This window comes from Fukomys damarensis, unplaced genomic scaffold, assembly GCF_012274545.1.
Source record: "Fukomys damarensis isolate Sample0158 unplaced genomic scaffold, DMR_v1.0_HiC HiC_scaffold_38, whole genome shotgun sequence".
In the NCBI taxonomy this organism is placed as follows: Eukaryota; Metazoa; Chordata; class Mammalia; order Rodentia; family Bathyergidae; genus Fukomys; species Fukomys damarensis.
This window is the reverse complement of record NW_022900950.1, coordinates 64,982,106-65,002,078: the sequence shown is the minus strand read 5'-3', so window position 1 is coordinate 65,002,078 and position 19,973 is coordinate 64,982,106. Positions and strand designations below refer to the sequence as shown.

General features: G+C 39.5%; 1 protein-coding gene across 1 annotated transcript in view; it reads right to left on the bottom strand.

The window, feature by feature from the left end:
- Nucleotides 1-19,906, bottom strand: part of Mmaa (metabolism of cobalamin associated A) — a 25,277-nt gene extending 5,371 nt beyond the window's left edge. Inside the window, exons 1-4 of the mRNA XM_010610939.3 lie at nt 19,628-19,906; nt 9,467-9,971; nt 7,327-7,449; nt 3,873-4,043 (exon numbers count right to left, since the gene is read on the bottom strand). Of these exons, the coding sequence (XP_010609241.1) occupies nt 3,873-4,043; nt 7,327-7,449; nt 9,467-9,911 (739 nt within the window). The 5' untranslated portion in view covers nt 9,912-9,971; nt 19,628-19,906. The remainder of the gene's footprint in view (nt 1-3,872; nt 4,044-7,326; nt 7,450-9,466; nt 9,972-19,627) is intronic.
- Nucleotides 19,907-19,973: the final 67 nt, after the last annotated feature.

The window sequence follows — 19,973 nt, the reverse complement described above, 5'->3', positions numbered from 1 at the left end:
AAAAAAAAAAAAAAAAAAAAAAAAAAAAAAGGCCACTCATGAGGGTCCCACTTTCATTATCTCATCCCAATTACCTTGCAAAGGCCCCATCTCCAAATGTTATTAACAAAGGAATTTGGTGATTAATTTTCCAACATACGAACTTTTGGGAGATATATTTAAACCAAAATACCCCTCCTCTGAAGAATTTACTGAATGCCACTATCTCACCTCTAAGTAAACCAGTTGTTCTCCCTTCCCTTTTCACCACTAGGCCTATTCTTGGACTGAATGGATATCTGAGAGACCTCCTTTCTCTCCTTACTTCGAAAGCTCTTTCTTGGCTTCCCTCTAATGAAATCTGAATTTACCCCTGCCAATACTTTTGTCTGTTTTACCTTTCCCATCCTTAATCCCACCCTGCAAACTGCATGATGGACCAATACATGTATTCTCCCTCTTGATGCATGCTGCAGAAATCACTCAACCGTGGACAGATGCCCGTAAGGGCCATGGCCTTCAGCATGTGGTACATCTTCCTTGCTTCTTAGTAAAAGCAAGCCCTTCAAATGTCCTCAGGTAGCTTCCTTTCCCATTTGTCACAGCAGCCATTACAAACACTCACCTGCCCATGATCTCCTCACTTAACGATAACTACATAAACAGTGGCACCTACAGAGGAAACAAAGGAAGCACTTCTTCGCCTTGTGCCTGTCTGCCTGGCACCTGCAGATAGATACCAATACAAGCTCAACCTCGCTGGCTATCCTACAGCCTTGGTGTGAGAAGATTGCCAAAGATGAAAATTTCACTCCTTCCTCCTCCCCTGGGCCCTCGTTTGTTTTTTGTCTTTAACTCCTCCTTTGTCTCCAGGCTCTCGTTCTTCAGCAAACTGTACAAACTGTCCAAGTCTTTCTCATCTTAAAGCCAAACCAGACAACATCTCGCATGTTTCTTCAACCATCACTATATTTCTCACTTTCTCTTTACAGTCAAGTTTCTGGAAAAAACTAATTGATGCTCACTCAGTCCACTTCACATTAATTTCAACCCACTTAAATCTGGTTTCCACATCCCCTGCTCCATTGAAACTGCTCCGGAGATGCTCTCCTTCCTAGGCTTCTGGTTGCCCATGCAGTATCTTCCCTATTTCCTTACTCCTATCTTAACGGGCGTGCGCATGTATCAGATGAAAGACTATACTCACAAGGTTCCCTTTTAGCTGGCAATGAGTAAGGAGAGAAAGCAACTCAGTGGATGGGGTTTCCAGGAGTGTTCTTTAAAGAAGGCCAACCCAGCTGGTAGGTACAACTCTCCTCTTACCCCTTCCTGCTTTCTTACTGCCCCCACTCCTTCTACCTAGAACAGACACCTATTTTCCTATCTTCCTATCTTCCTTCCTTCCTTTCTTCCTTCCTTTCTTTCATTTTTTTTTTTTTTTGAGATAGGGTCTTGCTATGCAGTTCAGGTTGACACTGAACTATGTACCCCAGGCTGGCCTCAAACTCATGGCAATCCTCCTGCCTCAGGCCCCCAGTACTGGGATTACAGGTGGGCACTATCTTGTCTAGTAAATCAGAGATGTTTCTGTTACAGCTTCATCAGCTATCTTTTAACCATGAGCAACCTTGAGGATGGAAACTAAGTGTGTTGAAGGGAGAGCAGACAAAAACAGTTTTGAAATATTTTATTTACAAGAAAATAACCTCTCTTATAGCTAAATGTAACTTCCAGGTAACATGTCTTGGGCTGTTTTTGCTACTGTTTTGTTTGTTGCCATGCTGTGTATGGAACCCAAGGCCTTGAGCAGTCTAGGCAAGTGTTCTACCACTGAGCTACACCCTCAGCCCCTATGCTGGATTTTTGTACTACTTTCTCCTTTGACTGTGTGACTTTCCTTCAGGAAACTCTTGCTCCACCCAAACACAAATGGTGAAGTTTCTAAATCTAAGTCCTGGCTACTGTTGGGGGCTGAATTATGCCTGCCCCCACCTCCCCAGTTCCTCTGTTGAAACCCTAACCCTCCCTGTGATTGTATTTAGAGGTAGGGCCCCTAAAGAATCAGATAATGCTGGAAGGATTTAATAGGACTGGGGACTTCTAAGAAGAGGAAGAGACTCCAGGGAGCACTGCATAGAGGAATGTCTGTGTGAGCACATGGCAAGGAGGCAGCCATCTGCAAACCAAAGAAAGAGGCCTCAGAAGAAAGCAATCCTGCTGGTACCTTCATCCTGGACTTTCAGAACTATGAGAAAATAAATTTCTGTAGTTTAAGCCACTCAGTCTGTAGTACCTTATGCTGTTCCTAGCAAACTAATGTGGCTATCGATGTCTCATTTTTGCCCCATATTTTTTCCCAGTTTATCTGGACCAAATTCTTGATGCACCAAACTATATTATGTTGGTAAAAATAAAATCTGTAATTTCTTCTCATTTCTTTCTCAAGACGCACCATTACGTGGACATATAATAAACACTTCACACTTAATATGGTCCCATATGAACTCATTATTTTCCCCTCTCCAAATTTCCCTTTCCATAGCATTATCTATTATCTTCAACCCCCCCCACCCCCACCCCTAGCCACCATCCTTTTTGTATGGAAGATTGGATGCAAGGCCTTTACACTGAGCCACACCCCAAGCCTTTGATCTATTTATTTAAACAGAGTCTTGCTAAGTCCCTGAGTTGCCCCAGCTGGGCTCAAACTCATAATCCTCCTATCTCAGCCTCCCAGAGTTCTGGGATTCTAGGCATGGGCCACCACACCTGGCTAATTCCTCGTCTCTTATATCTAACCAAGATGAAGTCCTGCCACTTCCCCTCATGTTTTCTTTTACTTACTCTCATTTTCTCCATTCCCATTCCTCTGCTGTGTTCAGAGCCCCGCTGTTTCTTCCTTCGATTCAACATTTCCTAACTGCTTCCCTGCATTTAGCTGTTCTTCTAATCACTCTATTTTCTGTTGCCAGGGATATTTCCAAATCACGTATCTGCTCTTACTCTTCTTTGTATCCTCCCCCTTTTCAGAGCAATCTAAACTCCTTGGCACAGTATCTAAAGTCCTCGATGATCAGTCCCTGGCTACTGCTCCAAACATCTCCCTCACACTCGTGCTCTACGAATCCGGCGCCAGCTGCCCTACACCGTAAGTCACATTTTCTCACTCTTCTGTCTCGGCAAACGCTCTTTATCTCACACTTCAACACGAATTCTTCCTTCAAAACTGAGTTCAGCTGTCACCTCCTCTATGAAATCTGCACCAATTCCCGCCAGTCGAGTTAGGCTGTATTACAAACATTTATCACACAGTAGCATAACAGACTGCCTCTCCCCAAATATGTGAATTTCTTGAGGTGTTTGTTTCAGTGTCTTCATTGCATATAGTTAAGTGCTTAGGATCCAAAAATGGAATAAAATATAGTGTTACCCTTGCATTTCAGTTGCAACCACAATCATGGAATGAATCCTGTGACCAGAGTTGTGGAAAGAATTGAGTCTGTGAACCAGGGTACTGCTGCATAGCTACATAATCGAAGGATACCCAACCACCTTAGTTTTTGTAGGAAATATTGTAGACATGTGAAATGTGCTTACACAAAATAGGCACTGTGCTTTGCTTACATAGCTCATCCTAATGCTTACTGCTCTTGAGACTCTGCCACATATAAAATACCATTTTATGCAACAGTTATCCAGACACACAGCTTACTTTTACCCTTTACATGGTAAGCTCTTTGATGTTAGGAACTATATAATATAAACTAGTATTTCCTATGGGGCCACCTTTAGTAAGTCTGCTGAATGAACAAAACGAAGGTACGGTGTTACTCATCTTTATATAGTATCCATTATAATACCATTTTATATTTTATGAAATAGAATACACTCACCTACAGTTTCAATAAGAATGATGTCATATCCCCCTCCTTCACATAACAGGATGGCTTCATTTGTGGTCCTTGTCACACCTCCGAGAGTCCCACTGGTAGGAGATGGCCTGATGTATGCATTCATGTCTCTTGATAACTCAGTCATTCTGGTCTTATCACCTAACAGTGACCCTAAAGCACACAGTTATATTTTGTGATCACGGAACAGTTGTAAGGACCAATTATCAATCAGCCAGTTCCAAGGGGATATGATTTATGACATTTCCCTAACAATCTCAACCTGTATTGCATTTTTATTGAGCATTCCTCCAACTCAGTCATATTGGATTAATTTTTTTAACATTCCAAGCCCTTTAAAACCTACAAGGGCTTCCCACTTACCAGAGATTCAAGCCTAGACCCTTCAGCCTAGTACGGAAGGCCTTGAAAACCCAGCCCCACCTTACCTGTCCAAGTTTAACTTCTGCCCATCCCAAACCAATTCTCCAATTCATCCCAAGTGGCTCCTTTACCGCTATCTTAACACTGGTGTGCTTACGTCCTTCCCTTCTCCTCATTCTTAAAACTAGAGATATCGCTTCTGTCTTCTCAATGCTAATCTTCCAAGTCTGAAGCCCACACTTTACATCCTGGTTCCACCATTCCTGGCTATTCAGTTTGGGAGGTCACTTTACCTTTCTTGAAACCCTCCTTTCCTTAGCCACAGAACGAGAATACTGAGCCACGATGAGATTCAAATGTAATTATATACTAGAAATAGATTGTGTACTTCACAGCCTGTGAATGACAAAAACACAGAATTTATCTGTCTTACAAAGCTCAGTTGAAGTCCTCACTCCTTCATATGATCTTTCTGGAAGTTTCTCATCTCATGCTCATCTCTGTGGATTTCTGCAGTGCAGTAAGTGCTATGGAATCTGCCAGTATCCTGGAGGGCAGAAGACAACTTTGCTATCTCTCCCCTTTCTGTTAATACTGTCTTTACTCCCCATTCTTTTATTTGTACAAATGACCTTTGCTCAGCCTTAAGTAAAGCTATGCAAATGCACCTTTAAGCCACCCTTCCACCTAGCCTGCTGCTTCCAATACTTTACTAGCTAGCAATTTTGGAGCCTATGCAAAGCAAGCCACATGAATGGATACAACAATACTCAAACAATATACTTTCGGGTTTCGTGTCTGCATTTTTCATTTATTTCACACAGTGACTGTCAAGCAGGTGCAAATTTTCCTCCTCTTTCTAGGAAATCTGGCAATGTCTAGAGACATATTTACCTGTCACCCGTGAGGTTGGATGCCACTGGCACCTATTGATTAGAGGGCAGGGATGCTGCTAAGCATCTTCAGTTTACAGGACAGCCACACACAACAAAGAAATATCTGGTCCCAAATGTTACTAGCATCAAGGTTTAGAAATCATGCTTTGAAATAAGTCTCTTTATCTATAGGACCCTATCTTCTAGACACTGCACATGGAATGCTATAAAACCATTCACAGTGGGCATTCAACCATGGAATGGAACTGGCTATAGTTGTTCATTATTGCAGTATTTTGGCAAACATGAACACCTGCAAATTCTAGAAGAATCACAGCTCTGGTACTAATCCTACCTTTTCCTACTTTCCTTTAGCCATATAATTACATGAGAAGGCGTGGTGCTATTACAGCTTGAATATTTATTTTCACTATGCCACTTTTCCGAAAGAAGCTGCTGCTAAGGATTGAAAAGTTCCTTAAAGTCATGCTCTTTTCTCTGTACTTCAGAGTCTACTCACAAGTTCCACTTCAACAGCTCACATCAACCTTGTACTTCGACTGCTTTTTTTAATTTCACAAAACTTTTTATGCAAGTAATTTTCTGCATGAAATCATCTCTGTGGAAGTCCACAATCTGCCAAAGCTGTACTTTCAATTATTATCCTAGAGATGCTACCACGTTGAACCACACATTAGGAAATTACTCTCCCATATAATTGTCTCTGCTAGAGAATCCAAAACTTAGTTGCAGTCCCTTAGGGAGGTTTCAAAAAAATGAATGCTCCTCAAACTTTCATTTAGTGCTTTTTGTCAAATGTGTGTAATGCATATGGTAGAAATTTATATTTAGAGTGTCCTGTTTATCTTCATGTATATTTTTCTTTCAAAGCCTACCTATTTTTTAAATCACTTCTGGCTTGAGAAAGAACAGGAACCATGCAGTAAGCAACTTTAATCATAGACTGTTTTATAATCTCATCTGGCTATCAATTACTGCCCCTCAAGCTATTATTTTCTTTTTCTAATGCAAATATTCTAAAATACCATGAAGGGGGGGATGCCTTTTCCACCTACCTATGTGAAAAATGAGGATCACATTTTAAAAATCCTTCATTAAAGCATTTACCTTTAACAAAGTTCTTAAACTATAAAAATTAAATTAGAGAACTCCTTGGCATGAATTTGGTCTTGAACCTTATGAGTATAAATTCGATTTCGTTAACTTATTATTATAGTGAATCAAAAACTTTTGAAGGCTACAAGCTAGATTTCTCAGTGAATGCTAATTTCTCTCTACTGACCTAAGGCCCATAAAATAGTTCCATCCTGCAGAATACCACAGTAAGCAAACAAACACAGCTTCCTGCATTTCCTTCCTTCACAACACATGCTACACTGAAATGCTTATGTTTATTCCTCTGCTTCCCTCATAAGAAGTAAGGCCCCATAAGGCCAAGAGCACTATCTTATTCATCATTTTACAACACTGTACCTTGTGTGTATAATACCTCACCCAGAGAAGGCACTCAATATTTGATAAGTGAATGAATAACTATAATATGAGAAGCTTAAATCATACAGAAGGGTAAGAGAAGAAAAACCTGAGTGTCCATATAGCATGCTTTATGTTTTCTTAAAATGATCCTTAGGGAAACTAAGTTTATATTCATTTTATCTCTGATGAGCTGCAAATTAAGCTTGAGTGATTGCACGACCTCAAATCAGTAAGTAATTGCGGAACACCATGCAGTGTACATTGCACTCTGCTAAGTGCTGTAGGGGGAACAGCAATTTATTACATGGTCCCTCTCAGAGCTTTCTGTTTCACTAGACATATAATATAAACAGGTGACAAGCTGTAAACAGCAGCAGGGTTTTTTTAAAGGTAGGAGAAGAGATACTACAACATGAGGAAAATAATGAATAAGGAACAGTTTCTGAATGGCACATACAATCTGCCTTTGATCATCTTCAACTTCTGGCACCTGTTTTCCCAGTTCTCTACCCATGGAGCAACCCACAAGCACCTTCCCCTGTAGAGTTCACTGCTCCCCAACTACTCACCTGGGAGAACTCCCTGCTTTCAGGAAGACCAAACTCAACCAGCCAAACTGACCCAACTGTGCAAATTTCCTCTAAACTGTTACATGGAACATGTAAAAGCTCTGCAATTAAAAAAGAATTAGCCACACTCACCACCAGTAGTGCAGGAAGAAGGGTCCACGGCTAGCACAGATAATTTGTGCCCTCTCTCAGTAAGCATTTTTCCAAAATACTCTATAAATGTTGATTTTCCAGCACCAGGGGGCCCAGACAATCCTACAGTGAAAAGAGACCTTCTAATTTAATGGAATAAATGAACTCGGCTCTATGACCCGTTTTGCTGAATAATACATTAAACTATTTTCTACTTCCCTTAATTTATTAAAAAAAAACCATCAATGTATTTTAACATGTCTTAAAGCAATAAATGAAAATCCATCTTTTATTTCTGAGTGATGCAGAGAAAGAAAGGAAAGAATTCTGAGATTGTATTTACAAATTTAATTTTTAAAAATTAAAAAATGTAGTTCGATCCCCAGTATCCAAAAAAAATTTTTTTAAATGTGCTGTGCTTTTTTGCTGCATTGTAGATCTTTTTGGTCACATTTCACTGCCTATATTTTAATGTGCTGAATTTTACATCTGACCAACTCTCATCATGATGGGTAATTATTTTACCTGCCCCAATTCTGTCTACTTTAACTGCCCATTGGAAAAACAACTCATTACTCTAAACATTCCCAGTGATTGAGTAATTTTCTACTTATAAAGGATCATTTTGTTCTTTATCTCACTCAGAACGCCAAGACTCATTTATATAGATATTTTTCAAAATCTTGAAAAAAACTAATTTGTGGTAAGAAAGGCAGAAAAGTGCCCTACCTGGAAAGCCAGGCACAGCAGGTAAAAGAGCAAACCCTGGGGCCAGTTTCTTATTGTTGTTGGTTGTTTTTTTTTTGGTACTGGAGATTGAACTTGGATTGGCAGGTGGCAGAACCACTGAGCTAAATCCCTGGCCCAGTCAGCAGATTCTTCATCCAGTTCTACCTCTTATGAGCTCTATGACCTTAGCCAAGTTACTTAATCTTCTGTGCCTCAGCATTCTCCACACAAGTTCTTTTAAGAATTAGATGAATTAATGTTTGCAATATGTTTAGAACAGGGTGTGGCACAAAAATGTATGGCACAAGAAACATGTACATGTAATTCAAAAAAATGTATAAAATACAGGTACTTACCTATATTCAAAAGTAGATAAAGTATATGGCATGCTTTTTGCTCCTTACTACAATTCTCAGGGAAAACTGCTGTCTTAAATTCCTTTATAGGTGCTAAAAAATCATTTGTTGCTTCTACTTATAATGGTGATAAAATGACTACAATAAAGACACAGGTTTGTCTGGCCTCATAAGAGCAGGCTGGAAGAACCACAATGGTACTATAGTTACGTGTGCACTGCTAAGTTAACCCCAGTCATTTCAGGGACATTTTCTCTTCCAGGATTCTCTAAAACCGAGTGAGGAGATATTTCATCATAACTGGGGTTTTCTCTTTGGAAATCTGCTATTTTCTCTGCCTGTGGCACATAAAGATTACTAACACCCTATGTCATACTCAATGAGGGTGGGAGACCAAGAAGTCTAACAAATGTGGACTGGCATAAATATGTGTTGATGAGGTAGTTTTGAAATTACCTTTAAATCATTTATATGCATTACTCTAAAAAACAGGAGGTTTGAGTCCCTACGTTGGCAATAAGCTATGATATAAAAGTGTATCGCAATGTCCATTTTTACAAGTATTTACTCATTTCCCATAAAATTTCTGTACTTCAACCAGCATTTCAAGTCAGATAACCCGGTTCACCATCATGGGATGCTCATATTCCACTCAAAACTGCCTTGCTGAATTCCTGCTGGCCAAACATATTTAAATTACTTGCCCTTAGAAAGACTAAGAAAATGGCAAAGAAATTCAATGTTAAAATGGGATTAGGATAATTATAGTTTTGATATACTACTACAAAAACAGGAATTCAATCTGACTACTCAACAGAACGACTATTGAAATAAAGGAGTAAACCGGTTAATAGTTCTTGTGAATATTTCTATTCTTGGTTCAAACAGGCATGGCAATTTTTTCAATGTATCAAGGTTAGTATTTGCAAAAATGATGGCATTCAAAACCCATCCCCCTAGGAAAAAAAATTAGATTGCAAATTATTTAGGATTATTCTGAAAGCAGAGAGAATTTAGAAAAATATTTACTGAATTAAAAGAAGAAAAGAACTGACCCACTCGAAATGCTAGTGGCTTTCCTTTATTTCGCTGCTCTTGTTCTCGGTGGTGGCTTAATACTTTCTGAAGAAGCACCTGGGCTAATTCCTTTTTCCTGTTGTGAGTTGATTCTACGAGAGTTATGGCCTCCGCTAAGCAGGCCCTTTGCCCTCGGATTAAACCAATATAAAGTTTATCTACAAATCTTTGTTCTTTATCAGAAAGTCCTTCTGTGTGGTCCTGAAAGGTTGCTTGGACACAAAATTTTCTCCTTAAACCATTTGGCGGCAGCATCCATTTTGCACAATGGAGTCCAAGAGACTTAAATGGCTGAGCACACAGGATCCCTGATCCGAGATGAGTACTTGCATGAAACAGGAAGTGGTAATGATGGAAGGGTATCCTGAAAAGGCCTTTTAGGAAATGCTGGTGAGGACGCAGCAGCAACATGGGAATATTCATTTTGTTTGCAAATGAAGAAAACCCTGGGTGTTTTTGGACTCAGTGTGACTTGTGACCTCCCTAGAAGAAAGAAAAACATTATTTTTTCAGTTCAATGGACTACTACAATTCCAAAGCAGTGAAATGGAAAGCATAGCGTTTTCTCATATTCTAGAAGACACATAATCAAAGTTCTTGGCCACACAAATGAATGAATTTTCTTACTAAATTTAAAAGAGAAGATTCCTTCCTTGGCCACAGTTGATATTAAGAGTAACCCAAATCACAAAACTGTTATTCTTTTGTGAAGTGAAATGTACATTAAAATGTCCTTATAAACAAAAACCAAATATACCAAAACCTCATTAGGGTACATATTTTCTGTTGTGCTTTTTCTTATATTCGTCTTCACAATTTCCTCTGCTCAACACACCCAATTCTGAAAAGGTTTCTTTGAAAAGAATCCCTTGAAGGCTGGCCTTTCATTCATTCATTCACTACAAAAGAAATGTGATTAGCAGGGTGGCGATGGAGGCACAGGCTTAGATACATATATCCTGAATAGACTCGTCCTGAATGATCTGGCTGAAGCACCCAATCAACAGCAATACGCCTTACTGTGAAGTGTTACCTCCGAGTATGCTCAGAACCAGACTGTGCTTATGAAGCACGCATGTTTCCAGCCCCACCTGTCAGAATCTGTAGGGAAGCACATTCAGGTTTGAACCACTATGGAATTGGATGAGGACCCTTTACCCAGTGCAACTTCAAACTGTGTTAGATAACAAATAAGCTGCGTTGCAGTACTGGGTTATGGGAGAGCAGAGGTTAGGAACCCTGCTACTCAGTCTCTGCGGTAAGACTTAAACTATCATGTCCTTGGGCAATTGGCTTAATCACTTTGCGCTTCAACTTTCTCTTGAGTAAAGAGGACTGGTAAGAGAACTGGGTAACTGCTGATGGTGAAAACAAAACAACTTAATTCATGCAAAAAGCCCAGAGCAGTGCCTAGTCCAGAGTGAGAGCTCAGTTAACATTAGCTTTTATTGTTGTAATACCAATTTACATGGCATTAGTAATAATCAGGTCACAGACTTAACTTCCACTGGCAAGCTGAGATTTATACACAGATACATAAAACCTACCCAGTTTGGGTTTCTGATTATTTGTAAATTTTGGTTTCCCTGTACCCTGTGGCACACTGAAATACATTACTTTATTGCATGAAGGTACTTCTCTAAGTGGTACTTCAAAACCAAGTATAAAATTAATGTTGGCTAATAAACATTCTATTAAAGACAATGAAGATGTAATTTATTTTAATTGGTAAAACTATAACTGCTCTTCAATTTTCCAAAGACAATATTCTTTTTGTATTTTGAGGGAGTCATTATAATTTCTATTTGTACAAACTTAGTCTTACTCTAAAAGGATAATTTAGTTAAAATACACAAATATTTTTCAAAAAAATTAAAACATCTACTAGTGCCTTCATATAAACACAAAAAGTCACTTTTAAAACTTAAGAGGGGATCTATCTTCGAAGGTCTTTTTCAATACCACCTTTGGACACAATTCTCATCAATATCACCACCACCCATTAAGTCTAGAAGTGCATAGGCAAAACCTGTGTTTTTATTCAACTATTATTTTCTGAACACACACTGTTTACCAGATCCTGAGATAGGAGATAAGAATAAAAGCAATTGTATTGAGGGTAATTACAGTGGATTAACGTTCCAGCCATTTTACCTTGTAACCTTGTGTTCCCTAGGTCTGCTGTAACAAATTATCAAATATCATGATAGAATTAGCCACTGAATGCCATCAAAAAACTCTTTCCAGCGCCGGGGATTTAGCTCAGCGGTTCGGTGGCCTGCCTTGCAAGCTCAAGGACCCAAGTTCAATCCCCGGAAAAAAAACAAAAAAACAAACTCTTTCCAAATCAGGCCACATTCACAGTTCCAGGCATTAGACATGGACATATGGTTTTGGAGGCCACCATTCAATCCACTCCATCTTCTTACATGGGATGCTCTATTACCCCATCTCAAACAACATAATTCCAGTACTGTACTTCCAGAGCTCACAGAATAAAGTATACGAAGCCTAAAGGAAGAACCATATCTCTGTGGGCACAGACAAGGTTACAGGAGCTAATGCTCCAGGGAGAGTTCACGGCACAGAGGAGTCAATGTCAGGGCTGAGTTTGAAAGAACACAAACTGAGAAGGGATGAAAACTCAGAGTAGGAACTTAAGACTCTTCCTTGTCATAGTAGAGAAAAGTGAAAAAAAATTGTGAGGCAGAAGACATGAGTAATAGAAATGGTGATGGGGATGAAGCTGGACCAGAATATAAATAAGCTTCTGTCTGTGGGACACACAGATCTTTGTGGAGGTCAAACAATCAGCTTTGTTTGAGATATAAGTCTAGGAGTAGTGGGAGAGGCTCAGTGACCAGACCCAGGCAAAACAGGAGCCCAGTTTAGGAAGTCCTAGCAAGGACCCCTAGCAAGGAAGCAAAGGAGATGAGGAGGACTTGGACTCAGGCAAGGCATGAAGGGATGGAAAGAATGCAGATTCAAGACCTTCTCATCCCCGTTAGAATGTTCCGGGCTTGATATGGAGCCTGGAGAACTGCATTTGCTTGAAAAACAAAACAACAACAACAACAACAAAAACAACCCGCTGCTGATTTGAACTTATTTCATTTTCTATTTGCCTGGAGTTTTACAGAGTTTATAAACCACTTTCAGATACTTTATTTCACCTTATCCTCCCATTCCATGAGGGCAATATGACTGCTATTAATTTCAATTAACAGAAAGGAAAACCAAGAAAGAATGAGTACAGCCATAGGCAGTGGCAGGACCAGGCCTTTTGTCTCTGTATGGCATTTCTTCTTAATAAATTGAGTTTAGAGGGAAAGAGGGGAAGGGTTTGGGGGAGGGAACAGAGAGAGAGAGAGAGGAAGAGGGAGAGGGAATGAGAACCTTTGGCTAAAAGGGAAATACATATTAGTAACTCTGCCCATCTTCCAAAGTGAACAAGAACCATTTTCGGTTGGTATGAGGAGCTAAAAAACAGAGAATGAGGAAATACTGTCAGGACACAGAACATTCTTACTACCATATCTAGGCCTGTTGTCCTACAGGGAGATGTTGTCATACGTAGTCTAATAACAAATTAAAACTATTTAAAATGCATCCTTTAATTAATAAGTCTTAGCACGACTCCCTCTTGTTACCAAACAAGCCCAAAGTAGTATTTTGAGAAGGGGAGAGAGATCCCACCTCCAAACAGATTATACAGCATCCACTCAGCAAATACTTGAGCATTTACTGTGTGTCACCTAGTAGCCCAGCACTGGATGACAATGATAATCGAAATGTGTCGATTTCTAATTACACATAAAGCCAGCACATATTCCTAAAAACCTAGTAAAAAGAATTACGTACAAGGTGAAAAAGTGGTAATCAAGTTTTGACTATGCTTCTATGCATGAAGACTTTCTAATCAGAATCACATTAAGATTTGAAGTTAAATTGGTTCTCTCAAATAACTGAGGTACATGTGCTAGTAACTAATTTTGAGAACGGTTAAGTTTTTAAAAAATGTATGTCCTCATAAGCTTAAAAGTCTAGAATACATATTATCTACTCTTTGCCTGACATCTATTCAGTTCAGTTAAGACCTCCTCCAAGATGCAGCCTGTTTCTGGACTTTTCCAGCAGTTAAGTTGTTCTAGTCAGTGTTCCACAGTTTCTGTTCACCTCGCAAGCACAGTATTTATCTTCCTGTTTTCAAATTTATATATAGACCTCTCCCCATCAATTTTCATCCTTCACCTTCATGATGATCCTTGCAGAGAAAGGACAGTATTTTATTCTTTATTTCCTCTGAATCTAGCACAGTGCTTTACCACAAGGTAAGCTCTCAAGGATTTTTCTTTCATGAGCAAATGCTGTAGCTGCCCTACTGCAGAGTCCAGTAACAATACTAATCTGTGGGGTCTGAGGTCCTTTACTAAAATCATTCTGCCTTGCCTTCTGAGTTCCTCGTTTTGAATCAAGTCATCTTTAACATCTTAAAGAAAACCAGAAAGATAACTTTGTAAATAATCAAAACCAAGCAGCAAGAATATTATTTGATGAAAATATGTCCATTTAGGGGCTGGGGGTGTAGGTCAGTGGTAGAGAATCTGCTTAGCATGGTCAAGGCCCTGGGTTCTATCCCCATAACTGCTGAGAGAGAAGGGGAGGGGAGGGGAGGGGAGGAAAGGGGAAAGGAAGGGAGGAAGGGAGGGAGGGAGATCCAGATCTATTTATAATAATGCAAGCAAATTAACGCTTCCTAAATGAGATGAATAAAAATTGCCTAATAAAATTGTGGATAAATCTAACATAATAGTCTTGCACAACAATTTAATCACACTGGTCTTAGAAAATCCACACCATCTGCCAAGCCTAAGGTTTATTCTGCAGGCAAAGTCCTCCACCTTTTGATGTCAAGGAAAATCTTAAAAAGTCTTTAAGTAAAAACAAAGAACCAGGAAAACAGTGACAACATTTACCACCTCCCCCTCTTTTCCCTAGACTGAAAGAGCTCTCTAGGTATATATATATATAAAATTCTAGATTTTTCAAAATCAAAACTCTTCCTGGAGACTGATTTTCTTAGTGCATGGGAACAGCACACAGAAGCGGCTATCTTTTGCTATTGACTATGTGTGAGGTGTTGAGCATGCATCTTCTCAGCTAATCCACACAATAATCGCACAGTGAAGGAGATCCTATTTTACAGATGAGGACGCTCAGCAATGCTAGGTTGATTGACCAAGGTCAGGCTGAATGACAAAGGTCTCACAACTAGAGGAATAACCTGGGAAAAACTGGACCTCATAAATCCATATCTCTATAGTATTAACTTGATAGAACATAAAATAATCCTTAATATTTGAATGTGGTATGATGATGGCTATTCATTTGAAAACTATTTTGCTTAGGCCAAAATTTAAAAAAATTAATTTATATTTCGTGTATAAACCTTTGAGAGTAGGCAATACCAATACTGTACTGCTTACTTATATGATTAAAAATATCAATAATGTGTTGTGACAGAACAGACTTTTAAACATTTTAAATGCTTTTCATGCTATAGAATTTTCACACCTGATAACTAAATTCATAATATACTCAACCCCATTAATGTATCCAACTGAACTGATTTTATAGGAGCCCATAAATTTTTAATCAGTCAGTTCAATTCAGCCTTATGAGCAGCATTCTACCCTTATGTACATATCACAGCCAGAAGAGGAAAATATTTACAAAACCGTGTTGACAGGGACCTGCTCGTTTAACTAAGCATCTTTTCCTGTTTTCTGATGGAGAGAAATCAAAGAAGTTGGCCAATAATTAAATCAAACTTCCAATTAACTTTCATGATTCCTGAGAGCATGGTCTCAGCCTACACTTCACAGGATAAGCACTATGAAGACAGATGAGAAATTCTGCAGCATTTACAACATTCAGTAAGATACCTCAAAGCACTGCTGTGTCTAGTAAACTAGAATGTCAGTTTATTAGTATATAACAAAAACCATGAAGTAGGAAAAAATACTGAAACGGGCTGGTAAGTGCATCTTCTTCTTAAATGTCCCCCAAAGGTCTAGATCTTCAATGTCCTTAAAGGGGAATGTGTTAAAGGTCTGGTACCCAGCCCATGATTGTACAGGGAAAGTGATGGAACCTTTAAGAGGTGGGGCCTAGAGGGAGGAAGTTAGGTAACTGGTGGTGTGCCCCGAAGGGGTTACAAGGACACCAACCCATACTTCTTCTTTCATTCCAGTTCACCATGAAGTGGGTAGCTCTCCTGCCATAATACACTGTGCCAACACAGAGCCGAAGCAACAAGGCCAACCAGTCATGGACTGAAGCCCCCAGAACTATGAGCCAAATTAAACCTGCCTTTTTAAGTTGTTATATTAGGTATTTTGTTATAGTAACAGAAAGCTGACTAACACATCTTCCTCTGCAAAAAGATTCACATGGACAGTAGCATTTCAATGTAAGTGTCCATGTAATGAACAGTGATTTAAAATTCACATTTGTGTTTTTTCAACAATATCTTTTATATCCATTCCTCCCTCTTCACAGACACTCCCATGTTGTTTCATGGGCTTTTAAACATTCTATAGGAAAAAATATGTTTGCATCAATTAACACACATTAAATGACACGAGTTTCATCAAACAATTATTTTACCCTATTATGTGTGATATACTCTAATATTGGTTTTTTTTTCTATTTTTTCAAGTGAAGATTCGAACTCACCAAGTGGTACAATTGTAAGCCTGAAAAACTCCCATCTATTACAGCCATTTTTATGACCACTGTTAACTCATTTTCTACACTGTCACTTATCCTCATACTCATATCACTCCTCTGCTTAAAACACATTAAGAGGTTCCCTCTGCCTTCACTGAAAAGAAAAAGAATGTTCTCCTATGACTCAGCCATTCATTCACTCAGTAACTATTTATAGAGAACTCACAGTACGCAAGGCAGTGTGGTAGGCCCTGGAATGCACTGAAACACAAGTCACACTGGATTCCTGATACCATGAAATTTACAATCCATCCAAACCAGTCATTATGAAAGCACCACATACTCTTTATGAATGCTTTTGTTCATCAAACTTCTTTCTTCCCCTCTTCCACTTCTAACATGTGGCTGTAACTAGTCTCACCTGCACACAGCTCTCAGAGAAGCTACACTCTCACGTGTTGTGGCTGTCACCCACGTCCTTCTCTCCCTTGGTCATCTCACAAATCCCTTCTCAGCCTTCAAGTGTCTCCTCGAGAGTTCCCTGGCTTCCTCTCCTAGCCCCTGCAGTTCTCTCCTGTCTCATGCCATCATGTGCTAACCACATCTCTGTCTCACGCTGCTCAACACGCTCCACTGTGGTCATTTTTCAGGATGGCAGTCTCTCCCAAATTATGACTATCTTTGTATCTACAGAACACTTTATTGCTCAGAGAAGAAACGAACATTTGTTACAATTTCAAATGAGCCTACAAATGCCATTACACTGATTTCTGCAATTTTTGAAAACACATCTTTCTAGATTTTACAGTACATATATAATTAGTGATGTTTTTAAAGTCTGATTTCAATAGCTGGATGGTTTTCTTCATTAAAAATTTGCTCACAGCAGCCTGTCTGAGTTGGGATATTTGTCTGGAAATTGATCCAATGAATATTCTCAATTTCAATAACCACTCTGGCAAGAAGCAGCGCACAGGATTTCCAAAATCAATGCATTAGGTCAGTATCTGCAGTGCAGAACAATTCACACAGGCCATTCAGTGCACTTGCCTGTGCTTCCTCTTCTCAATGCTGATCACTTTTTATTTGAAGATGAGCTGTCAGAGGCCATGAATCGGTTCACCATCCCCCGCCACCCCTACAAAGGCTTTACTGTCTCCACTCCAAACACTTTCAGGAAGTTTTTGTAGAACAGGATAATTTTTTAAATAAGCAACTTTTAAGTAGTGCTTATTACATAAGAGTAGTACAGAACAAAGACTCAATTCACGCAGGAACTCTCTAAAGTTCTCTGTGCACTTCACCTTTCCTCGCATTTCCATTAAGACTCAGATTACCCAATTCTATGTTTAAGTTTCAATTTGCAAAGGAAGTCTCCTATTTTCCTATATGCCATCTCCATTAAGTGTTCTGATTCATTCTCACTGCTACTGCCCTAGTTCAAATCTGCTCAGCCTTAATGGGCTCTGAGAACAGCCATGGTCCTGGGTAAACTCTCATAGTCTCACAATTTCTTCCTTATGCAAAATGAAAACATTCAGACCTACAGAAGTATCACAGTGAGTATGAAATGAGTGTGTGCCTGGAACAAGACCTGGCAGCAAGCAGGCGCTAATTAACTTTAGGGAACACTGCTCTTCTCTTGTTCTCTGTTTTCCTCTTGGACTTCACAGCAGGACTCATGTTGAAATATGAATGTGGTCTCCTTACTCTCCTCAGACTCCTCAGTAATCACCCATACCCTAGGACAGTTCTTAAAAGTGTCATCTCCAGACCAGCAGCACCTGAGAACTGATAAAAATGGGAAATTCTCAGACCTTCTCAATCAGAAATTGTGGAAGTGACGTGGGCCCAATGATGCTTTCCTAAGCCTTGTGACCTATGGTCCAGTTTGAGAGTCACTGTCCTAGGAACAAAGTCTAGACTTCTTTACCCAGCAATATAGTTTCTCCAAAATTATTTTCTTGCACTCACTTTTCCAAACCTCTAGGAAAATTTACTTATCTTCCAAATCTGGAGCTTACTTTTTCAACTCGAAGACATTACTCACCTGTTGTATCCCTCTCCTCTACAACACCTTTCCTATCCTACCTAGTTTAAATTCCCCTGTTTTCTGAAAGTCTTTCCTGATGATCCTAGTCTTCAGGATTTCTTCCATCCTCTTAGTTGAATTATACCTGAATACTGATTTATACCTGAATATTGATTTATGTGATAATCTGTACAGATCACAAACACATATACCTGTCCATGGAGGATATCAACTCTACTGTTTATTGATTATGTTAAAAAATAAATTAAAATCACATAAAATACAACTTTTTGGCCCATGTTGCAAAAAACCCCAGGAGCTCTTTGTAAGAGAGACTCAAATTCTCACAAGGCAAAAATCAGCTGAGCACTGAGTTCCAAGTACTTTACCAGATCTTTCCATTTCAAATACATATATATTCTTTTGACATCCACATATTTTTCAGTCATTCACATTATTTTGGTTATGTAACTTTTCATATTTTTTCTTCTAATAGAATATAGCCCTCAAAAGGGCTATCTTTTTTAAAAAAATCCTATCTCAAGAAAATGGCTAAAAGGAAAGTGGGAAGGTGAAGGGAAAGGAAATAAGGGAAAAGAAAAAATGGAAACAAAGTCTTTGTAAATAGGGAAGGGTGAAAGGGGTGAAGGGAGGGCAGGGATATGAAAAAAACCAAGACATACCATGTAAAGGTACAAGACTCCAATGATTAATGTAACTGTATTGTTTGCTTTAAATTGCACTTAATGGAGAAAAAAAACCAAACCCTATCTCTCTGAAAGCAAAACAGTAGTTTTTATTATATAAAAGAATATGCTGGACAGCTAGGCATGGCGGCACATGCCTGTAATCCCAATACTCTTGGCAGGTGGAGGCAGAAGGATTATAAATTCAAGCCTAGGGTGGGCAATTTAGGGAGACTGCTTCAAAATTAAAAAAAAAAAAAAGAGTAGGGTGGATAATGTAGCTCAGTGCAAAGGCCTTGGGCTAAATTCCCACTACTGACACTGGACATTGTGGACAACCCCAAAATGTTTCAGTTCTTAGAAATTTTTGGTTTTCTACCAACTTGGGAAAGGTGTATCAGTCTGTTATTTGTTTCCCGAATGTACATGTATTAGCACACAATTTTTAAGAATGGTAAAAGAAGAAAATTTACTCTGTTATTTTGGTTTACATTGTCTTTCACTTTCCAATGAGAAATACACATTGGCAGACAGTATGTCCTCTTCTGGAAGAGATCCAGGCCCTGCCTGGGCACGACAGGCCCGAGACACTGCCGGTGACGCCTAGTCCGGCTCCACTTTGGCCTCCTGGACTTTATCCCACCGCACCCCCCAAGGGGGGTTACTTTCACTCTGGAGAACTCCTGTACCTTGCTTCCACCTGACCCCAGGTGAACCGACAAGTTCAGCCCCTTGGTGACGATGGACGCCCCTTGCTAAAGCGATCTCCTTGTGGCGGGAAGGCAAGGTCACAAACCTGCCCAAGAGGAAGAGAATTTTCAAACATTTACAAGGCCTTTGTTTTATAAGAAAAAAATGAATTTTCACTTTGAATCCATCTGCCGATCCATGTCTGCCCAACGACATCGCGACCCATGCAACAAGTTCCAATTCGCTAATATTCTCGTTTGCCTCCCCTCCCCCAATCCTGCAGGGGGCGCCCCCGACGCCCCGGCTGACCCCAAGCGCGCTAAGCAGCCTGCGCTGCAGGCCGCT